The 22,758-nt window shown below is 35.0% G+C and overlaps 2 protein-coding genes across 4 annotated transcripts; both read right to left on the bottom strand.

The window, feature by feature from the left end:
* Nucleotides 1-805: 805 nt before the first annotated feature.
* Nucleotides 806-3,608, bottom strand: LOC134238498 (uncharacterized). Of its 3 annotated transcripts, XM_062720621.1 has the most exons (6): nt 2,912-3,608; nt 2,660-2,779; nt 2,521-2,577; nt 2,163-2,404; nt 1,679-2,040; nt 806-1,567 (listed from the first exon to the last, which is right to left on the bottom strand). In XM_062720621.1, the coding sequence occupies exons 5-6, from the start codon at nt 1,978-1,980 to the stop codon at nt 1,327-1,329; spliced, it is 543 nt and encodes a 180-aa protein (XP_062576605.1). In that variant the 5' UTR covers nt 1,981-2,040; nt 2,163-2,404; nt 2,521-2,577; nt 2,660-2,779; nt 2,912-3,608; the 3' UTR covers nt 806-1,326. The 3 variants fall into 3 exon arrangements, with proteins under 3 accessions (XP_062576605.1, XP_062576604.1, XP_062576603.1); XM_062720620.1 differs by having other exon boundaries at nt 2,660-3,608; XM_062720619.1 differs by having other exon boundaries at nt 2,163-2,577.
* Nucleotides 3,609-13,146: 9,538 nt separating this feature from the next.
* Nucleotides 13,147-22,714, bottom strand: LOC134238497 (kelch-like protein 5). Its single transcript, XM_062720618.1, has 8 exons — nt 22,597-22,714; nt 20,596-20,667; nt 18,965-19,036; nt 17,882-18,692; nt 17,354-17,456; nt 16,242-16,392; nt 14,305-15,802; nt 13,147-13,220 (listed from the first exon to the last, which is right to left on the bottom strand). Exons 1-7 carry the CDS (start codon nt 22,712-22,714, stop codon nt 15,675-15,677), a joined length of 1,455 nt encoding a protein of 484 aa, XP_062576602.1. The 3' UTR covers nt 13,147-13,220; nt 14,305-15,674.
* Between the last annotated feature and the right edge of the window lie 44 nt (nt 22,715-22,758).

Here is a 22,758-nt window from a genome sequence, read left to right as displayed (position 1 = left end):
ATGGAGAAATGACAAAGTACTTTTAGATGTTTACCATGAGAAGGCAAGGAACACAGGAACCAAGGAGGGGAGGCAAATTAGAGGATACTTGGGCCACTACTTTACCTCAGTGGCTGGTTCTGTGCCTTGGCAGGACAAGATGATCATGTAATGTCCGACAAAGAGGGACAGCAAAATGAACAGAGAGACAGTAACATTGTGATTATGAAAGCAAATATTTTCACATACATGTTTTGCATTGTAACTACATACATGTGTATAAAGTAATAAATTTGTGCGGTGTTTTAAACTTGTGTTTTTAAGTACTTTTTCATTAATTGAAAAGAGGCCTAACATATAGATAGTTTAAAAATCCCAAGTTTCCTAAATGTAAAGTCATATTAAATTAACTTTTACTTTTTTGACGACATGAAAATTAAAAACCGTTCCACCTCTAATTTACGTTCTTAACTTAAGATACTTAGTGTAGAACTTGGCCAATAGATTTAACTTCCTCGAAAATTTTAACTAATGACAAAGGCTAGTATGAATTTTGGTTTGGGATTTTAAATTCAAGTTTTTATTCAGGGCTCTGGGCAATGTATTTAACATTGCTGGGAATTTTAAACTTAGGAAAAAGGCAAAACATTCAAGTATATAAATCCCTAATTGGGACTTTAAATTGAGATATTGGACAAAACATTTAACTTTACATCTTTACTTTAAAACTAAAGTAAGGATAAAGAGCAAAATAAGAACAAAGTCTGAAAATATCAATGACAATTTTAATTATTCATTTTTTCAGATACTTTCTGAAACTGTCTCTGATCATTTTCCTGGGCCTGTCTCTAAATTCCTGGTTACTTGCTGTTGTTGACAATGTCGTCATTTGGCACTAAAGCTGAGAGATCAATATCATTGTTGATATTCACACTGTCGTCTGCGTTTAGATATTGGCTGAGACTATCTTGTGTCACACTGTGCTGAGACTGCTGAGCTGAAAGCTGGGGCGGAAGAGGACGTTGAGTTGTCTGCTGGGGTGTTAGCTGGCTAGGACCTCTGGGTTGCTGCTGAGGAGGCTGAGAATGAAGTTGGACAAACGCAGACTGGCCGAGAGAAGGTAAGCCCACTCTGGTGACTATGGGCATGCCGGACCTGGGTTCCGGACACTCCCAGACAATAGGACTATCTGGCCTGCGTACGTAGCCCTGGGCAGAAGTGCTGGCTGGCTGCAGGGTATGGTACTGCTGCTGTTGTTCTAAGTTGTACTGTTGGTTCGCCTGCTCCACGTAGCCACACTCCTGTGATCTCCACACTGATGCCGAAGGTGGGTTCCTAGGCCACTGGCTAGGACCTGGCTGGAACTCGGCTGACGGTGAGGACGCAGTTCTGCTGGCAGCGTAGTTGATACCACTCTCCTGTTGAAGTTGGCTTACTCTGGAGTTGGTGGCAGATGTGCAGACAGGGATCACAGTACCTGGCCTGCTGTGGCTGCTGTGACTGGAATGCTGACGGGACATCTTCAAAGGGACTGATCTTGTTACCAGCCACTTCCCTCATTCTGAACTGTTTGGATACCTTTCGGTAACTAAAAAGACAAACATAAACAGCATAGAATTAATACAAGCTCAAATTTTGCATGCAATAAATTCATCATCAAATAAATTATTTTCAATTTCATACAGTTTTAAACACCTACTGGTTAAGTACTGTGGTGATCTCATCATACGCGGCTTCCAGGCAGGCATCATGTAGACGATCCAGTCCAGTTTCCAGGTACCTGCAGAAAGGTGTGGCTCTGATGACTTCCTGTTCTCGAGTGATGAAGTTAACCAGTCTATCTTGGAGATCATTGGATGCTGTGGTAGCGCTCATCTCCATGGTTGGAGACTCAGATCGGTCCTTGGCAGCTCTTCTTGCCCTGGAAGGAGGTCTCGGTGTAGGGTAGCCAATATACTTCTTAGTGGGCTCTCTGGGTTCGTCTGCAAGACTGACTGCCATGGTACTGTCGTCACTCCCAGCCAGCTCACCCGTCTCAGCCAGGGCCAACTTGTCCTTAAACTGCAAAGACAAACACAGAAAACAAACATAATTACATTTTACAGTTATATTTGAAAACAAATGTTTAGAAATCAAAAAGTTTAGTTTGAATTTTACAAATGCAAATTCTGTAATATACTCACACTAGCTGGTGTATCCTTTTTGTGACGTCTGATGTGTGGCTTCAGGAACCCAAAGACCCATCAGATGAACCTATCACGGTCACTATCATTCTCACTGGCCTCCTCAGTAGGGTTGGGATCTTCCTCTTGACCACTTGACAAACCATCACCGGACCTATGCTGGGATTTCTTGTTGGGTTGGCCCTCTCACAGCTTCGAGAATCGAGTCCTTTGTGTGTTGTACCATCTCTGAATTGAATCATCTGCAATAACAGAAATCAGTACAATCATTGAAGTGTTCATTTACAGTGATGTACATCATGTATTTGAAATAGGTTTAAAATATTTCAATGTAATTAGTGTGATTTTTTATACTTACAATCTACCTCGTACTCCGCAGCCTTTCCTTCCCACAATTGCCTCCTTAAAGCCTTGTCTTTGTACTGTTTGTCTTTCATGTCATATAGGAGCTTCTTACTCTCTACCCAGCGAGCGATTGCCTCCTCTGTATGGTGCACCAGGGGGTGGGTTATCATTCTGAACCTTGCCTTTCCCTTTGTCGCCCTTGCCGTTGCCCTTGCCCACTTGAGGCTTGGTCTTGGACTTGCATGTAGGAAGGGCGGATGAATCTGACTCATCTGTAAAAATATTTAATGAAAAAAATTAGAACATGCAAGACAAAAATGTATGTGAATATATAACAAAATCAATTACACCCCACCCACCCCCACCCCCCACCACCACCACCAAAATTAAGTTATAGAATTTACCTCCATCATCTGAAGATTCTGTCTGGCTGTTAGGAGCGGGAGGGGGAGAGGGTGAATGCTGCGGAGATTCTTGGGACTGCTGAGGAGATCTACAACCGTCTGAAGACCTCTCTGGAGTTTTACATCCACACTGACTGATATCCTTCCTGGATTTTATTCCTATCATCTCCCTGGTTAGAGACTGAGTGGTGTCTTCTTGGACATCCAAAATCTCAGTTTCTTCTGCTTTTCTTTTTTTTAGATTTGCATCTCCCAGCCTGCTTCTTCCCTCTGCCTCTCCCTGCCTTGGGTGGCATTTTAACTTAAATGAAAGTGGAACCAAAGTTGAAGTTTATGATCACGCAAAGTTTACCAATGAGCAATTGAAATTTCCAACAGTCAGCCGAAGGTTTTATACCCATTGAAAGGTCACGTGACACCTTCGTGACTTGATTCGAACGCATCGTACTCTCAATACGACGTCTTGTTGCCATCATATTGCCTTCGTGTGTCCTTCGGGTAAACATCTCAATAAAAAATCACATTTTCATGTAGCCTTCGTGTGTGCTTCGGGTGCCATCGTGTGACCATCTGTAGGTATCGTACTTGCTTCGGCTGGTGATTAGCTAGTGACCAATTTCGGGGCCAACTTCGTGCGAAATTCAAAATTTCAATTTCGTATCGCCATCTGGTGTCAATTTCGGGACAGTGTGACGCCAGCATAAGGAATAATATCTAGATACAACATAGTAAGTAAGGAAATCTAATCATTTTTTTTTTCAATGCATGAAAAATAACTTTGTTTTGGTGTAATGGTAACACACCTTATCCAAGCTGTAAAAAGGGATGAGGAGATCCAGGTTCAATTCCTGGGAGCATTGTTCTTATCATGCATTGACAAATAGAAATGAGAAAATAAAATGGAATTTACAGAAAATTGAAAAGTCAGGCATAATTCTATTAAAACAGCAGAGTTGAAGCAAACAATAAAGAAACTAATAATGTTAAGATGGTTAATGCATTATTTCTAATTCAACAATCTTGGAAAGTTTAGATAATTTTGATATGTCCTTTTTCTAGTTGAATCAACAAGTCTGTTATAATTGCAGAGTTCATTTTTTTTTATTTCCTGTGTCATATAATTAAAAATTCGAGAGCATGATTCATGTTAAAAATAACTGTACACAGTGCAGACATAAATCAAAGTACTGAAAGTACTGATAGACAGAGGCTTGGAATGAACATGATTGTTTGTCTCTTTGGGAATTTTTTATTCATATTCTGACCCCAACATTTGCCTAAGGGTAGTTGGCCATATCTTTTGAACAGTAGATACCAGGACATTTATACTTCATATAATGTATTCTTGGTGGAAAGACCTTTCATTGGATATTAACAACCTTGACCTTTTGACCTTGACCTTCGAGATTCCATACTTATGAAAAAGAACTTTTGAATGGTAATGGATATATAGTGCTTTCATACTTCACATATGTAATCCTTGTAAGAAGACCCTACATTGGATACCAAGAACTTTGACCTTGGAGTTTGACCTACTTTTATAAAGCAAATCTTGAGCATAACTTTTAAAACTTTAGGGTTAGTGCTTTCAAACTTTATATATTTAATCTTTATGTCAAGACCTTTCATGTTATAGCAAGATATTTGACCTTGGAGTTTGGCCTACTTAAAAAAAATATCCTTAGTCATAACTTTTGAAGGGTTAGGGCTTCACACTTCACATATGTATTCTTTATGGAAAGACTTTTCATTGCATACCAACAATCATGACCTTTTGACCTTTACCTTTGAGATTTCAGTACCTATGGAGTAACTTTAGCCTTAACCTACTTTCATATTTCACAATTGTATTTCCAGTAAGAATACCATACTTTTGGTATCAATATTATTATTATTATAATATTATTAAATTTGCATTTAAGAAAAGTTTAATCTTCGCTGTATTACCACACAGGGACAACAGTGTTTCACAAACACATCTTCATTTATGTTATCGTAGTCTGATGTTTAATTATGTTATTAATCAAATTCCTATTTTTCGTCAAAAGGACAAACCACTCTAATTGCAATAAACCATATTAATTTGAATTCTTTAGTGACTCATGGTAAGAGCTTCCTGAAATGTGAGAAAGCCAAAAAGTACTTGAGTATCTCTAGCTCTTCAGGACTAAAAGGATCTGAGAATTACAAGCAATAAGATATATCAATGCATAGATCTATACAGTCATGCACATTCAACTTTTAATTAACAAATCTGTTGTGTTGGATATGAACATGAAGAGGATGCAAATATTTTCAACATTACGAAAAATATTAAGCAGAACAAACGCCTGTTTGACAAAAAATAAAGTGGGCTTCCAACCCCCGCACCCCCCCCCCCCCTTGGATCCGCCAATGAACGTTTACAAGCATTCACTAATTCTTGACACTTTTTCAATATCTCTTCAAGGTTTGGGGAATCTAATAAATTCAACTCCTTTCATATATTTTTTGTGGGCATACTTTGAGTCACTATTGCAGATTCCATGACAACAGTGTGTTATGGGTACCCGTGTTTTATTGCTTCCTTTTACGTTTTTTGCACAGGTTAGCTATAATATTACTAAATTTACACCACTAAGTTGGTCATGTAAACATAGAATTTGTCCCATCAATATAGTTTGCATGCATGTGTTAAGGAATTCTAAAAATAGATGCAGCAGAAATTCTGTGTGCTCTAAACAGACAAGTCGCAGCTCTTTGCTGAGCCAGTGAGTGAACATTTAAAATATGTCAGTTTCAATTGAACAATGATGCAGATTTCTTCTATCTAGGTAATGTAGGGTATTAATGTGATAGGACCCTCGCAAACTAATAAAAGAAAACCCTCAGGCGAGGTGAAAGGTGTGAGATAATTCCATGCGAAAAAAGAAAACTGTATTGTATGTGGAAAATATTGTAACCGAATTAGATTAATTGCATCAAAAGCAGATGCAGAGAACTGCACTCGGTGATCTGTTTTGGTTTCCCCGACAATTTATATTCTATGTCAGCGAGAATTTTTACCAGCCAATGAGCGTGTCAGCAGCGGACTCCAAACATTACTGATCACCTGTCTGTATACAGCGCATATCCCATATCAGACAGTCAAGCCAGTTTATCAAAGTTTAGCCTGGTTCCCTGTCACTGCTTTGCTTCATGTACTCCTGCCTTGGAAAGGATGAGTCGGGGACCAGACTAATAAAAGTTAATGTGATTTGCCACTAGATGGCGATCGCAAATTCCCTTCCGCCGCAGATGAGTGATACCAATAGAGCGGAGGCATAAAGCCTCCGTCTAAAAACTCAAATGAAAATTCACAATACAATGTACGAGTGAAAATACATTGTTTTACAATTATACCTAATTTATATAAACATATTTAGTTTTTATTTACATGCACTTCTCATTCACTAAATTAACACAACGTCATCAGTGACATCAATGCTTACATATGGTACATTCAATTCCATATTAATAAGGGAGACAACTTTTACACCTAATACCTTAGTATAATCAGTTTATTTTTACTATGCATATATTAAATGAAATATACCATATTAAAACCACCTGAGTATACTTTCTTTCTCTGTTATATAAATAAAATCTAATGTATTTGATAATGATAGTTTAATTTGAATTCATAATTAACATTTGTACTTACTTAAGAACACCCTGCATTAAACATTTTAAATTCTGATGCACACTCAAAATTACAAAAGCCAAATGAAAAAATAATTATATCCACCATACAAAATTACAACATTACCGGTAAGTACTGGTATATCCAAATACCTATGAGCTAATTTATATAGGGTATCATTTAATATCATCAATATTTCCTCAAAATCTTAACTAAGGGAGTTAACTCTTACAGATACCAATTACTCCCATACACATGAATATAAAAATTTAGAAAAATTAAGTACATTTTCATCTGTTATAATATTGACTCTTAGCTTTATTTATTTACACAGTGTACATACATTATACCAACAACAAAAATGAGATGAAATGAAATTCACATTTACTCTAGCACAATAGAGAGTATATTCAGACACAATATTTGTGTAATAGATATGCATTTTCACCTTTTTTCAATAGGCCCTACAAAAGTACAGTGTGGTGTTTGACCAGAACATCTCGGCACTGAAGCCACTTCAACAGAAGTCTTTGGAAAATCTTTTGCATCATGGTGTTTTATCTATTTTGCCTACCGGATATGGAAAAAGTTTGTTATATGAACTTCTTCCTTTTTATCATTTGGAAGTGACCGGGAAGCCTGCAGTTGTTCTTGTCCTAGAACCTTTAAATGTTATAATTGAAGGACAAATGCAAAAACTGAAAGGCTCTTCCTTTTTTTTAAGGAATACTAGTAGCTCCTGTCATGATTTTATGAAAGAGTTTGAGAAAGGAAGAACAAAGTACATTTTTGCGCACCCAGAGGCTGTTGTTGGAAAACCGGAGGTTTACAAATTTTTTCAGTCAGAGCATTTCTGACCCTATGTATATTGTGGTAGATGACTGGGGACTTGACTTTCGCCCTATCTTTTGGGATATAAAGCAACTGCGTGCTGTCAGACCAGATGCTAAGTTTTTAGCTCTGTCCGCAACTGTTTCATTGAATGGTGTTGTTGATATTACTAAATTCCTTGGCATGGAAAACTCAAAATGAATTAAAACATCATCATTGCGTGACAATCTCTCTTTGATTGTTCTACGGAGACCCAGTAGAAAAGTGTCTACACATGCACCCTATGATTCCATTTTTGAAAATATGTTTTGTGATCTGAAAAGAAAACAAGAGGCCCAGGGGCCACATCGCTCACCCGAGCATTCTGGTTAGGAAAAAGCAGAAATTGGTTTTCTATTGAAAAGTTAAAATCCAAAAGTTGGCCCAGCCCTACCCCTGGAGGTCATGATTTGAACAAACTTGAATATACACTGCCTGAGGATGCATCAATACAGATATGAGCAATTATGGCTTTGCTGTTTTTAAGAAGAAGATTTTTAAAGAATTTTCCTATATATTTCTATATAAAACTTTAGTTGGCCATTGTGCCCCCCCCCCTACCCCCAGGAGTCATGATTTGAACAAACCTGAATCTACACTACCTGGGATGCTTCCATATAAATATGTGCAATTATGGCTTTGCTGTTCTTAAGAAGAAGATTTTGAAAGAATTTTCCTATATATTTCTATATAAAATTTGGTCAGCCATTGTGGCCCCACCCTACCCCCAGGTATCACGATTTGAACAAACTTAAATCTACACTACCTGGGTTGCCTCCCTATAGATATGAGCAATTATGTCTTTGCTGCTCTTAACGACGTTCGATCCTGATATTTAAAGTCTTAAACTTTTTTTGCCAAGTATATTTTTAGTTTCTACATACATAGCTTAATTAAAATTCAAATCAAAAAATGAAGGTCAATATGCTTCTTTTGGCGCTACAGTACATTGAATATGACCTTTTTGCACTGAAATTTGTGTCTTAATTAAAAAATTTATTTTTGACATTTTCCCTCCAATATTTTTATCCAGTTAAAAGCATGAAACAAAATGAACTCTTAAGTTTGTTTAAAAAAAGACACTAAAAAATTGTGACTAAGAAAAAGTTTCATATTGCTTCGCATAACAAATTATTTGACCTTTCTGCACTAATAAAAAGTGATTTTTCTGGCATTGAAAATTTAATAAGCAAAAAAATCATTTTAAAGTCTTAAACTTTTTCTGATTTTAAGCAAATAGGTCAATTTTTTCTTGAATAATTTAGAAAAGAACATCAAAAGTGGGGGTACATGATGTAAATTTTCAGATATTACTAAAAAAGTGTCAATTTTACGTTAAAATTGGCTCAATTTTTTCCCGAATTTTCAGAATATATTTACTATATTTGTCACAATTTGTTGACAGAATTCATAAGAAATAATTTAATAGATATTTCAGAACCAGCATAACACATTTCACTGCAAAAAACAGCTTTGTGCGCAATCAGGATGGAAAAATAAAAATCCAAAATTAACAGTACTGTTATAGTTCAAACTGGAAAAACTGATAATTTTCGTCTAAAAAACCTTCCGCCAGAAAATATAGTCCCTAGCTTAATTCTACTTGAATGGAATTTAATCGCGGTTTTTTCATTGAATATAGTTAAATTTGCCCTGTAGAATTCAGATTTAATGTTAGAATTTAAAAATGATACAGAATTTTATAAATAAAGGACCTGACCAAAATACGCTCAAAATCTCAGGATCGAACGTCCTTAAGAAGAAGATTTTGAAAGAATTTTCCTATATATTGATATAAAACTTTGGTTGGATATTGTGGCCCCGCCCTACCCCCGGGGGTCATGATTTGCACACACTTGAATCTACACTACCTGGGGATGCTTCAATCTTAATATGAGCAATTATGGCTTTTCTGTTCTTGAGAAAAAGATTTTGAAAGAATTTTCCAATATATTTCTATATAAAACTTTGGTCGGCCATTGTCGCCCCGACCTACCCCCAGGGGTCATGATTTGAAGAAACTTGAAACTACACTACCTGGGGATGCTTCAATAAAAATATGAGCAATTATGGCTTTGCTGTTCTTAAGAAGAAGATTTTGAAAGAATTTTCCTGTGTATTTCTATCTAAAACCTTAGTTGCCCATTGTGGCCCACCCTACCCCCTGGGGGCATGATTTGTACAAACTTGAATCTACACAACCTAGGGATGCTTCCTTATAAATATGAACAATTATGGCTTTGCTGTTCTTAAGAAGAAGATTTTTAAAGAATTTTCCTATATATTTCTATATAAAATTTTGGTCGGCCATTGTGGCCCCGCCCTACCCCCAGGGGTCACGATTTGAAGAAACTTGATACTGCACTACCTTGGGATGCTTCCCTATAAATATGAGCAATTATGGCTTTTCTGTTCTCGAGAAGAAGATTTTTTAAAAAAAATTTCCTATATATTGAACAACCCTATATATTATTGGATTCCGAAACTTCCTAAGAATCCTTACAAACAAAGATACATTGCAGGTTCAGTTCCAGTAAATGTTCAACCAAGCCTCTTTCGTTACTCCTCACTAAGATACTGACAGTGGTGAAGGAAACACTTCAAGAGTACTGACTGCAACTATATATTCAAGAAGTGGTGTGAATCAGATGTGGATACTTAAAAATTCTTAAGAACTTTTGGACAAAGTGAAATCACAAGACTTTACAAAAATCAACAGCTTAAAAACTTACGACTTTTCAACTTTATACACAACAATTCCCCACGATAAATTAAAATCAAAGCTTTTCGATATCTTTAACAGCTGCTTCTTCAATGAAAAATGGAACTCGTAAATTTACTTACCTCGTCATTGATCAATTACAAAATTATTTTGTTAAAACAGATTATGATTGCACACATAAGTACTCTGAAGTTGACATCAAGAAGATGCTTGAGTTTCTGATTGACAATATCTATGTGGTTTTTGGAGACCAGGTATTCCAACAATCTATTGGAATTCCCATGGGTACAAATTGCGCTCCGTTATTTGCAGACCTATTTTTATATTCATATGAAGCAGAATTTATGAAAAAATCTTATGCGTGAAAGAAGAAAACACTTGCTGTGGCCTTCAACTCAACATTTAGATATATCTACGACGTATTGTCGAGTATAGTATATATCTCAGTTGATTCGATACGCAAGAGCATGCTATACGTATGAACAATTTCTTAAATGAGGTAAATTATTGACAAGCAAGTTGATGAAACAAGAATATCAGCAGTCTCGTTTAAGGTATTCAATCCCTAATGGGAACAAATTCAGTGAAATTGAATACATAACTGATATGTAGGCATTGAATACTCAGTTTATTTAGACATACTTCCCATTTATTACTATTAGTATGTATAGTGGGATCTGTCCTAATTTATGACCTTGAATTTTGGTACGAGTTATCTCCCCTTTTTCTAATTAATAAAAAAAATTAATTGAAAAAAATTTAGCTGGTAAAAAAATTGTTTTCAATTGTCATTCTATTTTTAATGTTTCAATGCATCTTTCCACCGCAGAATTTATTGATATTCAAATTATTTGAATTTTTATTTTGAAAAAACGCTTTTCCCCATAGACTTCAATGCAAACTTTGTTAATTAATTAGTATAATTACTGCTTAATTAATGAAATTTTAAAAATTTTCTCGTGGGCAATCCTTTTCTACTATAAAATGCTTTAATATAATAGCAGTGTTCTATGAACTTGAAGTACATTTAAGGGTATAGAATTAGGTCCCATTAGGGATGGAAATCCTTAAAGTCATCATTTCGCAAGTTCTATGGTAGATACAATGACCTTGTCAGCAAATACAATTTATCATTGAGTCAAATGCTGACTGACGTTTTTCATGCCAATTTTTAGTCCATTGAATTGACAACAGATTTAATCCGTTATTTTCTGATCATGACAACGAGCACAAGGCGGGTGTGACCGGTCAGCAGGGGATGCTCACTCCTCCATGGCACCTGATCCCACCTCTGATGTTTCGGAGGTCCGTGTTTGCTCTGCTCTGATTTTGTATATTGTTTAATGGACTTTGAGACTGAGTGCTATTCGCTGTCTCCATGTCCCTCTTGATATAGATAAGTTGCATGTTGACATAATTATCTCGCATGTTAACATAAATAAGTTTCATTTTGACATAATTATCTTCCTTGTTGATATTAATAAGTCGCATGTTGACATAATTATCTTGCATGTTGACATAATTATCTTGCATGTTGACATAAATAAGTCGCATGTTGACATAATTATCTTGCATGTTGACATAAATAAGTCGCATATTGACATTATTATCTTGCATGTTGACATAGAAAAGTTGCATGTCTACATAATTATATTGCATTTTGCATCTAAAATGTCAGATACAGGCGTTAAGTAAATTTACCCTTATTTAAATTTTATTTTCTTATATAATTGGTAACTTGCATGTCAACATAATTAACTTGCTTGTTTACATAAATATGTTGCATGTCTACATAATCATGTGACATGTTAACATTATTTATCTTGCATGTAAGGGGCAGAAATATATGCCACCATAGATACTCTTAAAAGATATAATACTTTGTAAATGTGCATGCCGACATACTGGTAGTAAATATCTTGCACTTGCATGTTGACATAATTTTCTTGCAAATCTTGCATGCTGACACAGTTTTCTTGCAGGTTGATGTAATTTATCATTCAGGTATGGGGTAGAAATATGCCATCATAAACGCTAAAATGAAAGCTTTAAGATACAGCGTAATTACATGTATATTAACAAGAAGCATAACTATGTTGGCATGCAAAATGCAAGATTGTTACATGTTAACATGCAACTTTTTAACATGCAATTTATTTATGTCAACATGCAAAATAATAAAGTTAAAATTCAGTTTAGTTATGTCAATATGTGACTTATTTTTGTAAACATGCAAGAGAAGTTGCCTGTCCACATCTTATATGCTGAAATAATCATCTTGCGTGCTTACTTCGTTACATGTATCTTGCATGATGACAGAAATAACATATTTATATAATGATGTTGCATGTTAAGATAAATAAGTCGCAGGTTGACATAAATACATGTTTGTTGCATGTTAACATTAATTATCCCGCGTGTTAACTAAATGGTTTTAATATGCAAACCTCGATACAATCCAAGTTAAAAAAAAAAACCCACTTTTTGTTGTGTTTAGAGCTTTCTTAAACTCAGTTTAAAACCTATTCAAGCTACATATATTTATTTTCATCAAATTTCATGTTGCATTACTAATGAAGCCTGGAATTATCATTTACATTGTATAGGCATTTTTCTAGTTTTATAAATCCAATGACAAAGGAAAGAGGGGGGCCTCAGAGTGTTTTGGTCCACTGACCTCCTCCTACATTGAAAGACAAAATTTACCAATCAGAATTAATCAAAAATACAAATAAACCAAAAACACAGCTTCCTTGCAATAATTTTAATTATACCACACATTCATTTATGCTTATCTACAATAAATGTGTTTAACCGTTTACAGAAAACATGAATTTGGATAAAAAAAATAAACACCAAACAAAAAAAACCCATTAAAACACCAAAGAGAAAGAAAAAAAACATAAAAATATCAAAGATTTAAAAAAAACATTCAAACTTTGAAAAAAACATGGTGTGCAGTACATTTAGATCAAAACAGTCTTTAGAATTGCATGGACTGCAGCTGCCAAATGGGGGAGTTCTTAGGAATTTTTCTTCCCTTCTTCGTGGGTGACCTGCAAACAGAATAGGAGACCTACATTTAGAGGGTTGAAAAGACAACATAAATAAGGGAAATACAGTAATCTTATTAATTCATTTGACGGCTTCATGACAATATATTATAAATTTGTTACTTGGATCCAGAAATTGATTAAATGTTGATATTATAAATATGTTGACTGTGATTTAAACACAATATTATAATTAAATAGTTACGTTAAAAAAAATGATATAAGCAAGTGATGCACAAAATTATGTCTAAAAAATAGCGATTTATGATCCTGATCAACACCCCACCTTAACGCGATAAAATAATTGCCATGCCTAGCAAATTAAGTAGGCCATGGCCCTAGAAATTTGTCAGTTATCTTAACATTTTATTTAAGAACAGGATAAAATGAAGTAAGTAATATTAAATAAAAAACACCCAAGTACAACTGTAGATTCCTTTATATAAGGGCGGTATTGATTATTTTAATGTTATTAGTACCCTCCAAGAATTACAATAATATTGATCTAATTTTTAATATGTGATATTAAATAAAGCTAAAATTAATGAAGTGAAAAATGTGAATTCATGAGCCTACAATTAATTTACATGTAATTTTAGTTTTAAAATATATGTTATTCATATTAATGATATGGATAAATTGAACGACAAGCCTATGAACGCCCTCTCCAAAGATCAACGTACTAATTCCAGGCCATTTTATGACAGGAGTTTAGGAACACATACTAGAATGACAGAGGAATCTATAGTATGTCAAATTGTGAATCGTTGACGTTATGGTATAAATATCATTTAACATATGCAATAATTTAGCCCTCTCTGATTTTTTTTTATTATACCCCCCCCCCCCAATAAAAATGAGGGCAGCCTTATTGCAGCAATAGCGGTGCTAATACGTTAAAAGTTAAAAAAAAAAACTTTTCATTAACTTGGCATTTTTCTTACATAATAGTCATAACAGATGAAACAAACATACAAAATCATGTTATTATAACTGAAAAGCCTGTGTTTGAAAAAAAAAAATTAGAAAATTTCATTTTATGCAAACATGTAGTTCAATGTGATATTGTAAAAGAACATATACATACCTCATCCAGATGTCTCGAGAAAAAGCAAGTTTATGGATAAAAATGAACAATATATATTTAAATGATGATATCAATTTTAAAAAAAAAGACCTGTGGTTTACCCTGCACATGTATTTGGCAGTCTTCAAGTAGGAATGCTACCTTGTAAATAGGATATTAATCAAATTCTTGCAGTTTTTTTGTTTACAAGTACTTAAGTTAATATACAATTGTTTATAAATTAATTAACTAAAAATTGTTTTCTAAAATGTGAACATTTTCCACAGGAAAATTTTTTTCTTGTTTACAAATAGGATAATATTTTCAAAATATTCAAACTATTTTCATTGAAACAAATCCGTTTTATTAAAAACTTACATGTTGTATAATTTCTTTTTTTATTAATTTCACGATGTCAAGTCTAATTATGTCTGCCTTAAGAATTTTGATAATTTTTTTGATAATTAATTTTTACTGTTATATTTATTGTTTTTAGATTAAAAAATCGAACGTTTACCATCCCGATTTCGAAGAGGGCCATTTCAAAAGTTTTAATATTGGACCCTATGGGAATTTGTTGGAAAAGCACCATATTATCAAATTTATTTCCCATATTTTTTGTATTTCTGACCTTGAGATTTCTTTTTCATTCAAATAGATGAAAGTTATAATAAAAAGTCACCAAATTGTGAAAAAAAGATCATCTAGATTGGTCGAGGAATTTATTACTAAGTTTATTTTTTCGAAGCCTAATACATGTAAAATTAAAAAGCTGCACAAAGTCATGCGTACTCGAATAAGACTCGGCCTCGTTAAATTGTTTAATACTCTTCTGAAACCTCAGGGACATGAAGCAGTTTTAACTTGCTTATTTCAGTATAGTTTTAGTCAAATAATGTGTAATGATAGAAAACATACAAAAAATTGAACTGGCCGTTTAAAACAGTCCCCTTTTTTATGAATTAAATTTTAAGAGTATAAATTATATATGAGATACTAAAATTTCAACTTATGGCAATGAGGCAGTTTGGTTGCCAGAAACCAGATTGCTAAGAGGGTAAAGCAAATGACTGGAAATTAAGACTGCCTTAAATTCCCAGTCTGGTTCATTACATTTTATTCCCCTCCCGTTATATTGGTACTGTGAGCAGGCCTTGGAATAGTCAGAAAGGACCCCCAGGGTTGATGTTTATGAGGTCTGAAAACCTTAAGGGGGAAGGGCTTTGGCAGGCAGATGGATGTGACCCATGAAACCAGAAAGCTCAGTCAGTAGACATGACTGGACATTCAGGGTACACGGGTTCGAATCTTTGTCTGATTCATTGTGTATATATTTCTCCTGTTACAGTCCATTAAATGTTCCCCTCTACCTCAACCTTCTGATAAAGGTTTCATGAACTTAACAGAAAAAAAAATTGGAAAAATTTAATATCCCCCCACTTCCCAAGAGTTAGCATATAAACATGCACGTACCTCTTGTTTCCACTTCTAGAATCCTTCCTCTGTGCTGTTGCTTCACCTACAAATTTACAGATAAGAATACCTGTAAATAATGTTCTCTGGTTCAGAGGAAGTTCTTTTTTAAAATGACACTTGGACAGCCTTTTAAATGAGAACTGTGTTCAAATTAATTTTCATATTTTTAAAATTAACCTTCCTCCAAAGGATGTACAGACAACAAAAGCTTAAATGAATGTTTTCTGGTCCAGATGGCCTCCTCTTAGACTGAAAGCCGTTTCCAAATTAATTTTTATATTTCTAAAACTGACAACAAAAGGATGCTTAAAGTGATAAGAATTTAATATAAACGTTGCCCTGTATTTCTAGAGAAGTTTAAAATGTTAATTTTAGGGATGGGGAGTTTTCTTTCCTTGGTGAGTATCAATCATAGTTTTTTATGCAAATTTCAAATAAAGATCCAATGTATAACTTTCCAAATAAATATAAACTAGGCTTACATTTGGAAGTTCTATACTGCTCAACCTTAGGACTCTGCTCAAGCAGCATGCACGGAGAGCCCGCGTGACAATTGAAGTCTTGTGCCAACTCCTGGGACATAGGAGTGACTTCTACTTCTACCTCGTCTTCAATGCTATTGGAGGATTTGGCCTGTTTTGATAGAATGGACGAAATGATTGGAATGAAAGAAAATAAGTAAATTCAAAAAATTGTGGTCCCCCGCTTTCTTGCCAAATAAATACATATGTAAAATATGAAGGTTCTAGTATCTATCATTCAAAAGTTGTAGCCAAGGCTAAAGTTTTTTAAAAAGTAGCTAAAACTCCAAGGTCAAGGTCAAAGGGTCAAAGATTTTGGTATCCAATGAAAGGTCTTTTCAAATGGATTACATATGTGAAAAATGAAAGCCCTAGCCCTTACCATTCAAAAATTATGGTCAAGGTTTAAATTTTTTCATAAGTACATGTACGGAAATTTTCAAGGTCAAGGTCAAGGTCAAAGTTGTTGGTATCCAATGAAAGGTTGCTTATATGTGAAATATGAAAGTTCTACCGTAGTACTACAAAAGTTATGGCCAAATATATTTTTTGTGTAAAAGTGGGTCAAACTCCAAGGTCAAGGTCAAAAGGTCAAATTTGGTGGTACCCAAAAAAGGTCTTGTCACAAGAAATACACATGTGAAATATAAAAGTCATAGCTCCACATAATCAAATGTTATGGGCAAGGTTAAAGTTTTTGTGATGGACTGACAGACGGACGGACTGACAGACTGACAAACAGACGAATGAGATTTAATGTCCTCTCGCATTCGCGAAAGCGGGAGACAAAAAATCCTGTGACTGTTTTTGATGTGCAAAAAATTTTCATAGGAATATTCATGTAAAGACAGAAGGTGCACTATAGCAAAACGATTTAAAAGAGAAGGAAATATTATGCAAACATAAATAAACATGTAAAACATTTCATACAGTATATATCTATAAATAATGAGACTGAAAGCCGCATTTAATGACAATAATTATTTTCAAAAACCATTAAAATTGATGGTAAAGTTACAAAATAAAACAAAAACGATATACAGATTTTTTTTTGTAAAATATCGATGACCTACTTTTAAGTAATCGCTGACATTTTGTGGACTATTGACCCCGTCTCTCTTTTTTACAGGGACCTCTAATGGATCCTCCTCATTGAGCTCCAGTGAGGTCCTCGCCCTTATTAAGTAAAACAAAACATTTGTGTCAACATAAACATTCTCAGTAATAGTAGGGGGCATTAAAAAAGTATAATGGGGGTCGGGGCTCCTATCCTACATGTTATTGGGGGTGAGGAAATTTAATGGAGATTTACAACATGAAAAGCAACGAAAAGCCATTGTCCCTTCATGTAAGGAACAGTTATGTTGTGTACTGAATTTCAATGAATAAACATATATTCTAAATTATTTGTAAATGAGATCCTGAAGAAATAATTAAAGGTGAGAAGTTAATTGAAATTAAAAGGATTTAGGAACTCTTATAAAAGGATGTTGACTTAACCTCTTATACAGAGCATAACTCATTTGTGTTATGAAACATTTTCAAATATACTGATTTAAAATTGATATGTTTTATAAATAAATCAATAAAAAAAATATTACCAATTGGCCATGGTTATCATGTTGACGCAACTCTGGTTCTGCCTGAGTATAGGAAATTTTCTTAAACAGAGAAACAGTTCTTTGTTGGTCATAAGGGGGAACCTGACGCACCTCATGATGGTCTCTAAGTGCTGGACTCTTTTTTCATAGTCATGGTGATGGAACCATGAAACAGCTGCAGAGAATATGTCGAACTCTGACCTGGCCATGATATTCTCATCAGACAAAATTAAACAGAGAGTTTCGACGTCCAGGTCGAAAAATGCCGGACACTCTTTGATTTTCAAAAAGTTTGTCGATATATTCCTGATAATCTTGTCACTAATCTCCACTGCTTGTAATTGTGCCATATTTGGCAACAGTCGAAGTTGGTCCTCACATTTCATCTGTTCCATTTTCCTCAGATATAATTTCCTGATTTGCTCGACTTTAAATACGAGAGCAAGTTTCATGACATCCCTCCAATAGACCGTGTTGAAATCAAGCCTTCCGGTATAAATGAAGGCTAAAAAGGAGACCAGGGCCTCTTCTGAAACTCCCCTCACATTAATAATTTTGGGGGCCACTGGCTCCTTTGAAAAATGCTCCCTTTCAAAAACTTCGGCGAACAGAGGGCTCTGTGAAGCCAATACTAATTTATGCACTGGGAATAATTTATCTCCCAACTTAAATGAAATGTCACACATTTGTTGTTTTTCGTATTTCTGAAAAACATACTCTCCTACATGTGTGTAGTGGGAGACTTCATCTACGCTCTGCTCTATAACAGGATCACTGATCTCTCGTTTCGTATTTTCATTAAGATCCTCATCTGAAATGGCAAAATCATTAGATGATAGACAAAAAACGTCTTATCCTGACTCCGCTGATTCCTAAAAAGGGCACGACATTCTGGATTTAACAACATTTCTTAAACAAATTAAAACATTTTAAACCATTGAAAAAAAAAATGAAAGGGACTGTTAGTTTTTATCATATTACGCAACATTTCAAAATACATAACATCTCATTTACAAAAGTTTTACTGTAGTTTTATTATGCATATTTTGTACCCAGATTGAAAAGGATTATAGAATAACTTACGAGTACCATTTATGGAGCAAGGGCTACCTTTACTAATGCTGCTCCTTGGAGACTGGCTGTAGATTCTTGATGCTGTAAATGTGAAAATGTTTGTGTATACTGTAGAAGTACTTTTTTCCACGTGGTATTAATTTACGCTATGTATGCGGCCACAAATTTTCCGCGGAAATTTGGCCAAGCGTACATAATATAAATGTAAGGCATATAGTGACAGTCTAAGAAATTCGCGTAATTTTCTACCCGTGGATTAAACGGAAATTGAGATTCCGCGGAATTATGACCCCGCGGAAAAAAGTACGTCTACAGTAGTTAAAATTCATAGTAAGCAGAATTGTGATAATATACCACTTTATTATCTATTTAGGTTAGTGTTATAGAAGCAACAGCATAAATCCTGAAATTAAAAAAAACACATTATCCTTACTTGATCAATGAACAAATTTTGCATTTTAATAAGTATAAAACAATTATAATGTAACCCGACTCCGAAGAATGTATCATTAAATCTGTTTAGTTGCTCTAAATAAACCTGAATAGCAATACATTGCTACAAATTAGAAAATTAATAATAATATTTACTAGTATATATTCCTTTCACAAAACAGTTGTCATTCTGCATAAAAATATATTTTGTTTTATTGATGTTAAGTCTACAAATATTTTAAACTGGATATTAGTACCAAAAAGTTCACTTCTGATCTAAAATTAGTTCATATCTGAATATAAAAAAAACCTCATGGATTAAAATGAAAAAGGAAGAACTGGTCATTAATAAGATTTAATTACAAATTCTAATTTCTTGCACAAAAAGTTACAATTTATATATCTTTATTCTCCCTTGTCCTTATATAAAAGGAACAAAGAATGTATAAAAAAAAATATCACTGATTAGGAAGGGCTATATTCTTTGGGTTCTGGAAATCTGAAAAATTGTAGTCAATATTTGAGCCATTATATACATGTACTTCAGTAATTATCAATGTTGTCCATATATATTTTCTATTCTGATTGTTGTTTAAGAAGCCTAATCCTTTATTCAGTAATAAAAATTATATCATCCTTTCCTGCAGGATGATAAACAGCCGAGGTAAATAGTTTGCTTTCGCGGGTTATGTATTTTTTCTTTAACAGCTCCTTCTGTTAATTCCAGTAATAACAAAGAAAGAAAGCATTTTATTGTTTAAAATAACCAGTGATTACAAGGATTATATAATAAATAACCAGTTGTAATGGTTAGGGCCGTGGATATCGGCCTGGATAGCTCAGTAGGTAGAGCACCTGACTAGAGATACAGGGGTCCCGGGTTCGATTCCCGGTCCAGCCATGCATTTTCTCCTTTCCTGTTACAGATTTGGTGCCGTGCCATGCCCTGGAATTGACAGGTGAAAGACCTGTCAGGGATGAGCCTGGGTTGGGGTCTTTGGAGGGCCAAAGACCTTTAAGGAGGGAGGAATGTAATGGTTAGGGCCGTGGATATCGGCCTGGATAGCTCAGTAGGTAGAGCACCTGACTAGAGATACAGGGGTCCCGGGTTCGATTCCCGGTCCAGCCATGCATTTTCTCCTTTCCTGTTACACAGTGATTACACAGATTATATAATAACGTATCAGTAATAACAAGGATTATATTACCAGGGCCATTTATGGGGCAGACACTGCTCTTCCTCGTCACACTTCGTGGTGACCGTCTTGAGGTGTTGGATCCTATCAATGGGAAAATGTCTATGTAGTTTAAATTTATAATATGCAAGAATGAGGCGTTATATCAATTAATTGACTCCATTCAAAATAGATCTTAAAAAAGCAACAAACTAAATCCTGAAATTAACCAGTGATTACAAGGATTATTTATTAACTTATCATTGATTCCAAGAATTATATAATAAAACAAGAGGCCCATGGGCCACATCACTCACCTGAGAAGCTTCGACCAATCTGTTCTTTACCAGATTTACCCTTTGTAATACATATTATTATCCTTCAGAATTATACAGTCAATCTGATTGGTTTAGAGCAGGTCACGTGCAGGGAGACAACTCGTGATGTCTCCCTCACGCGCAGGGTGACAACTGTTATCTCCCTTCAGATGATAATGAAATAGCGTAAGCGAGCATGCAGGGTTACAACTGTGTTGTCGCCTTTGATAAAAACTACAGTGGTTTAAGCGAGATAACTCCTATTTATAAGTACAGTGGCTAAATATGCGGGATCGGTAAACAATAAATTCTAACGATGATGTCAAAGTTGTCTGTTGACATATTTCGAAAGGATGGAATCGGAGCAGAGTAGAAGAAAACAAGAGGTTTGATTATTATTTTATACTCTACGTAATTGATAATTGAATATTCTTCAGGATAATAAAACTATTATGGACTGTTTAGAAGGGAGACATCACCAATTATCAGGTCTGAGTAGGGTTGCCACCCTCGGGCGCAAGCGCCCTCGGGTGACAACCCTACTCAGACCTGATAATTGGTGATGTCTCCCTTCTAAACAGTCCATAATTGTATATTGTGACCCCACCCTACCCCACTGATGTAATTTAGACAATTTGAAATGTACCCTACCACAGGATGCTTTGATTCCCCATTGTAAAACTTTGATTCCCCATGGTGGCCCCGCCTTACCCCCTGGGGTCATGATTTGAACAATTTAGAATCTACACTACCCCAGGATGCTTCTACATAAGTTTCAGCTCTTCTGGCCCAGTGGTAACCTTGAGAAGAAGATTTTCAAAGATTTTTCCATTATATTTCTATGTAAAACTTTGATTCCCCATGGTGGCCCCGCCTTACCCCCCGGGGTCATGATTTGAACAATTTAGAATCTACACTACCCCAGGATGCTTCTACATAAGTTTCAGCTCTTCTGGCCCAGTGGTAACCTTGAGAAGAAGATTTTCAAAGATTTTTCCTATATATTTCTATGTAAAACTTTGATTCCCCATGGTGGCCCCGCCCTACCCCCGGGGGTCACGATTTGAAGAATTTGAATCTACACTACACTGGGATGCTTCCACATAAGTTTCAGCTTTTCTGGCCTACTGGTTCTTGAGAAGATTTTACTATATATTTCTATGTAAAAATTTGATTCCCAATTGTGGCCCTGCCCTATCCTCGAGGGGTCATGATTTGAACAATTTAGAATCTACACTACCCCGGGATGCTTCCACATAAGTTTCAGCTTTTCTGGCCCAGTGGTTCTTAAGAAGAAGATTTTAAAAGATTTTTCCTATATATTTCTATGTAAAAATTTGATTCTTCTCCAAAGTTTAATCAAAATTGACCCAGCGGTTCTTGAGAAGAGTCGAAAATGTGAACAGTTTACAGACGGACAGACAGCAAGACAGACGGACAGCTAGACAGACAGACGGATGGATGACGGACAAAATGTGATCAGAAAAGCTCACTTGAGCCTTCGGCTCAGGTGAGCTAAAAAGCAGTGATTACAACAATTACCCGGAATATAATAAATAAAAATAAATAATTTAGTACCTATGATTACAAAAATTATATTAAAACATAAGGGTTTACAAATTTTATATAATAACTTTAGAGTGATAACATGGATTAAAAGGGTTATATAATAACTTAACACAAGGAGTTTATAATTATTATGGATTATATAACTTACCACTGCCATTTAAGGAGCCTTCACTGGACTTCCCTGTCACACTTCGTGGTGACGATCTAGGGGTGTTGGATCCTATTAATGGGAAAATGTCTATGTAGTTCAAATTTATAATATGCATGAATGAGGCGATATATCTGACAGTGGTCACAAGGATTATATAGT

Source organism: Saccostrea cucullata, unplaced genomic scaffold (genome assembly GCF_032062105.1).
Source record: "Saccostrea cucullata isolate Sc308-1 unplaced genomic scaffold, CSIRO_AGI_Scuc_v1 ctg3282, whole genome shotgun sequence".
NCBI classification, from domain to species: Eukaryota; Metazoa; Mollusca; class Bivalvia; order Ostreida; family Ostreidae; genus Saccostrea; species Saccostrea cuccullata.
Note: the sequence above shows the minus strand (reverse complement) of the source record. Positions and strands in the feature narration are given on the sequence as shown.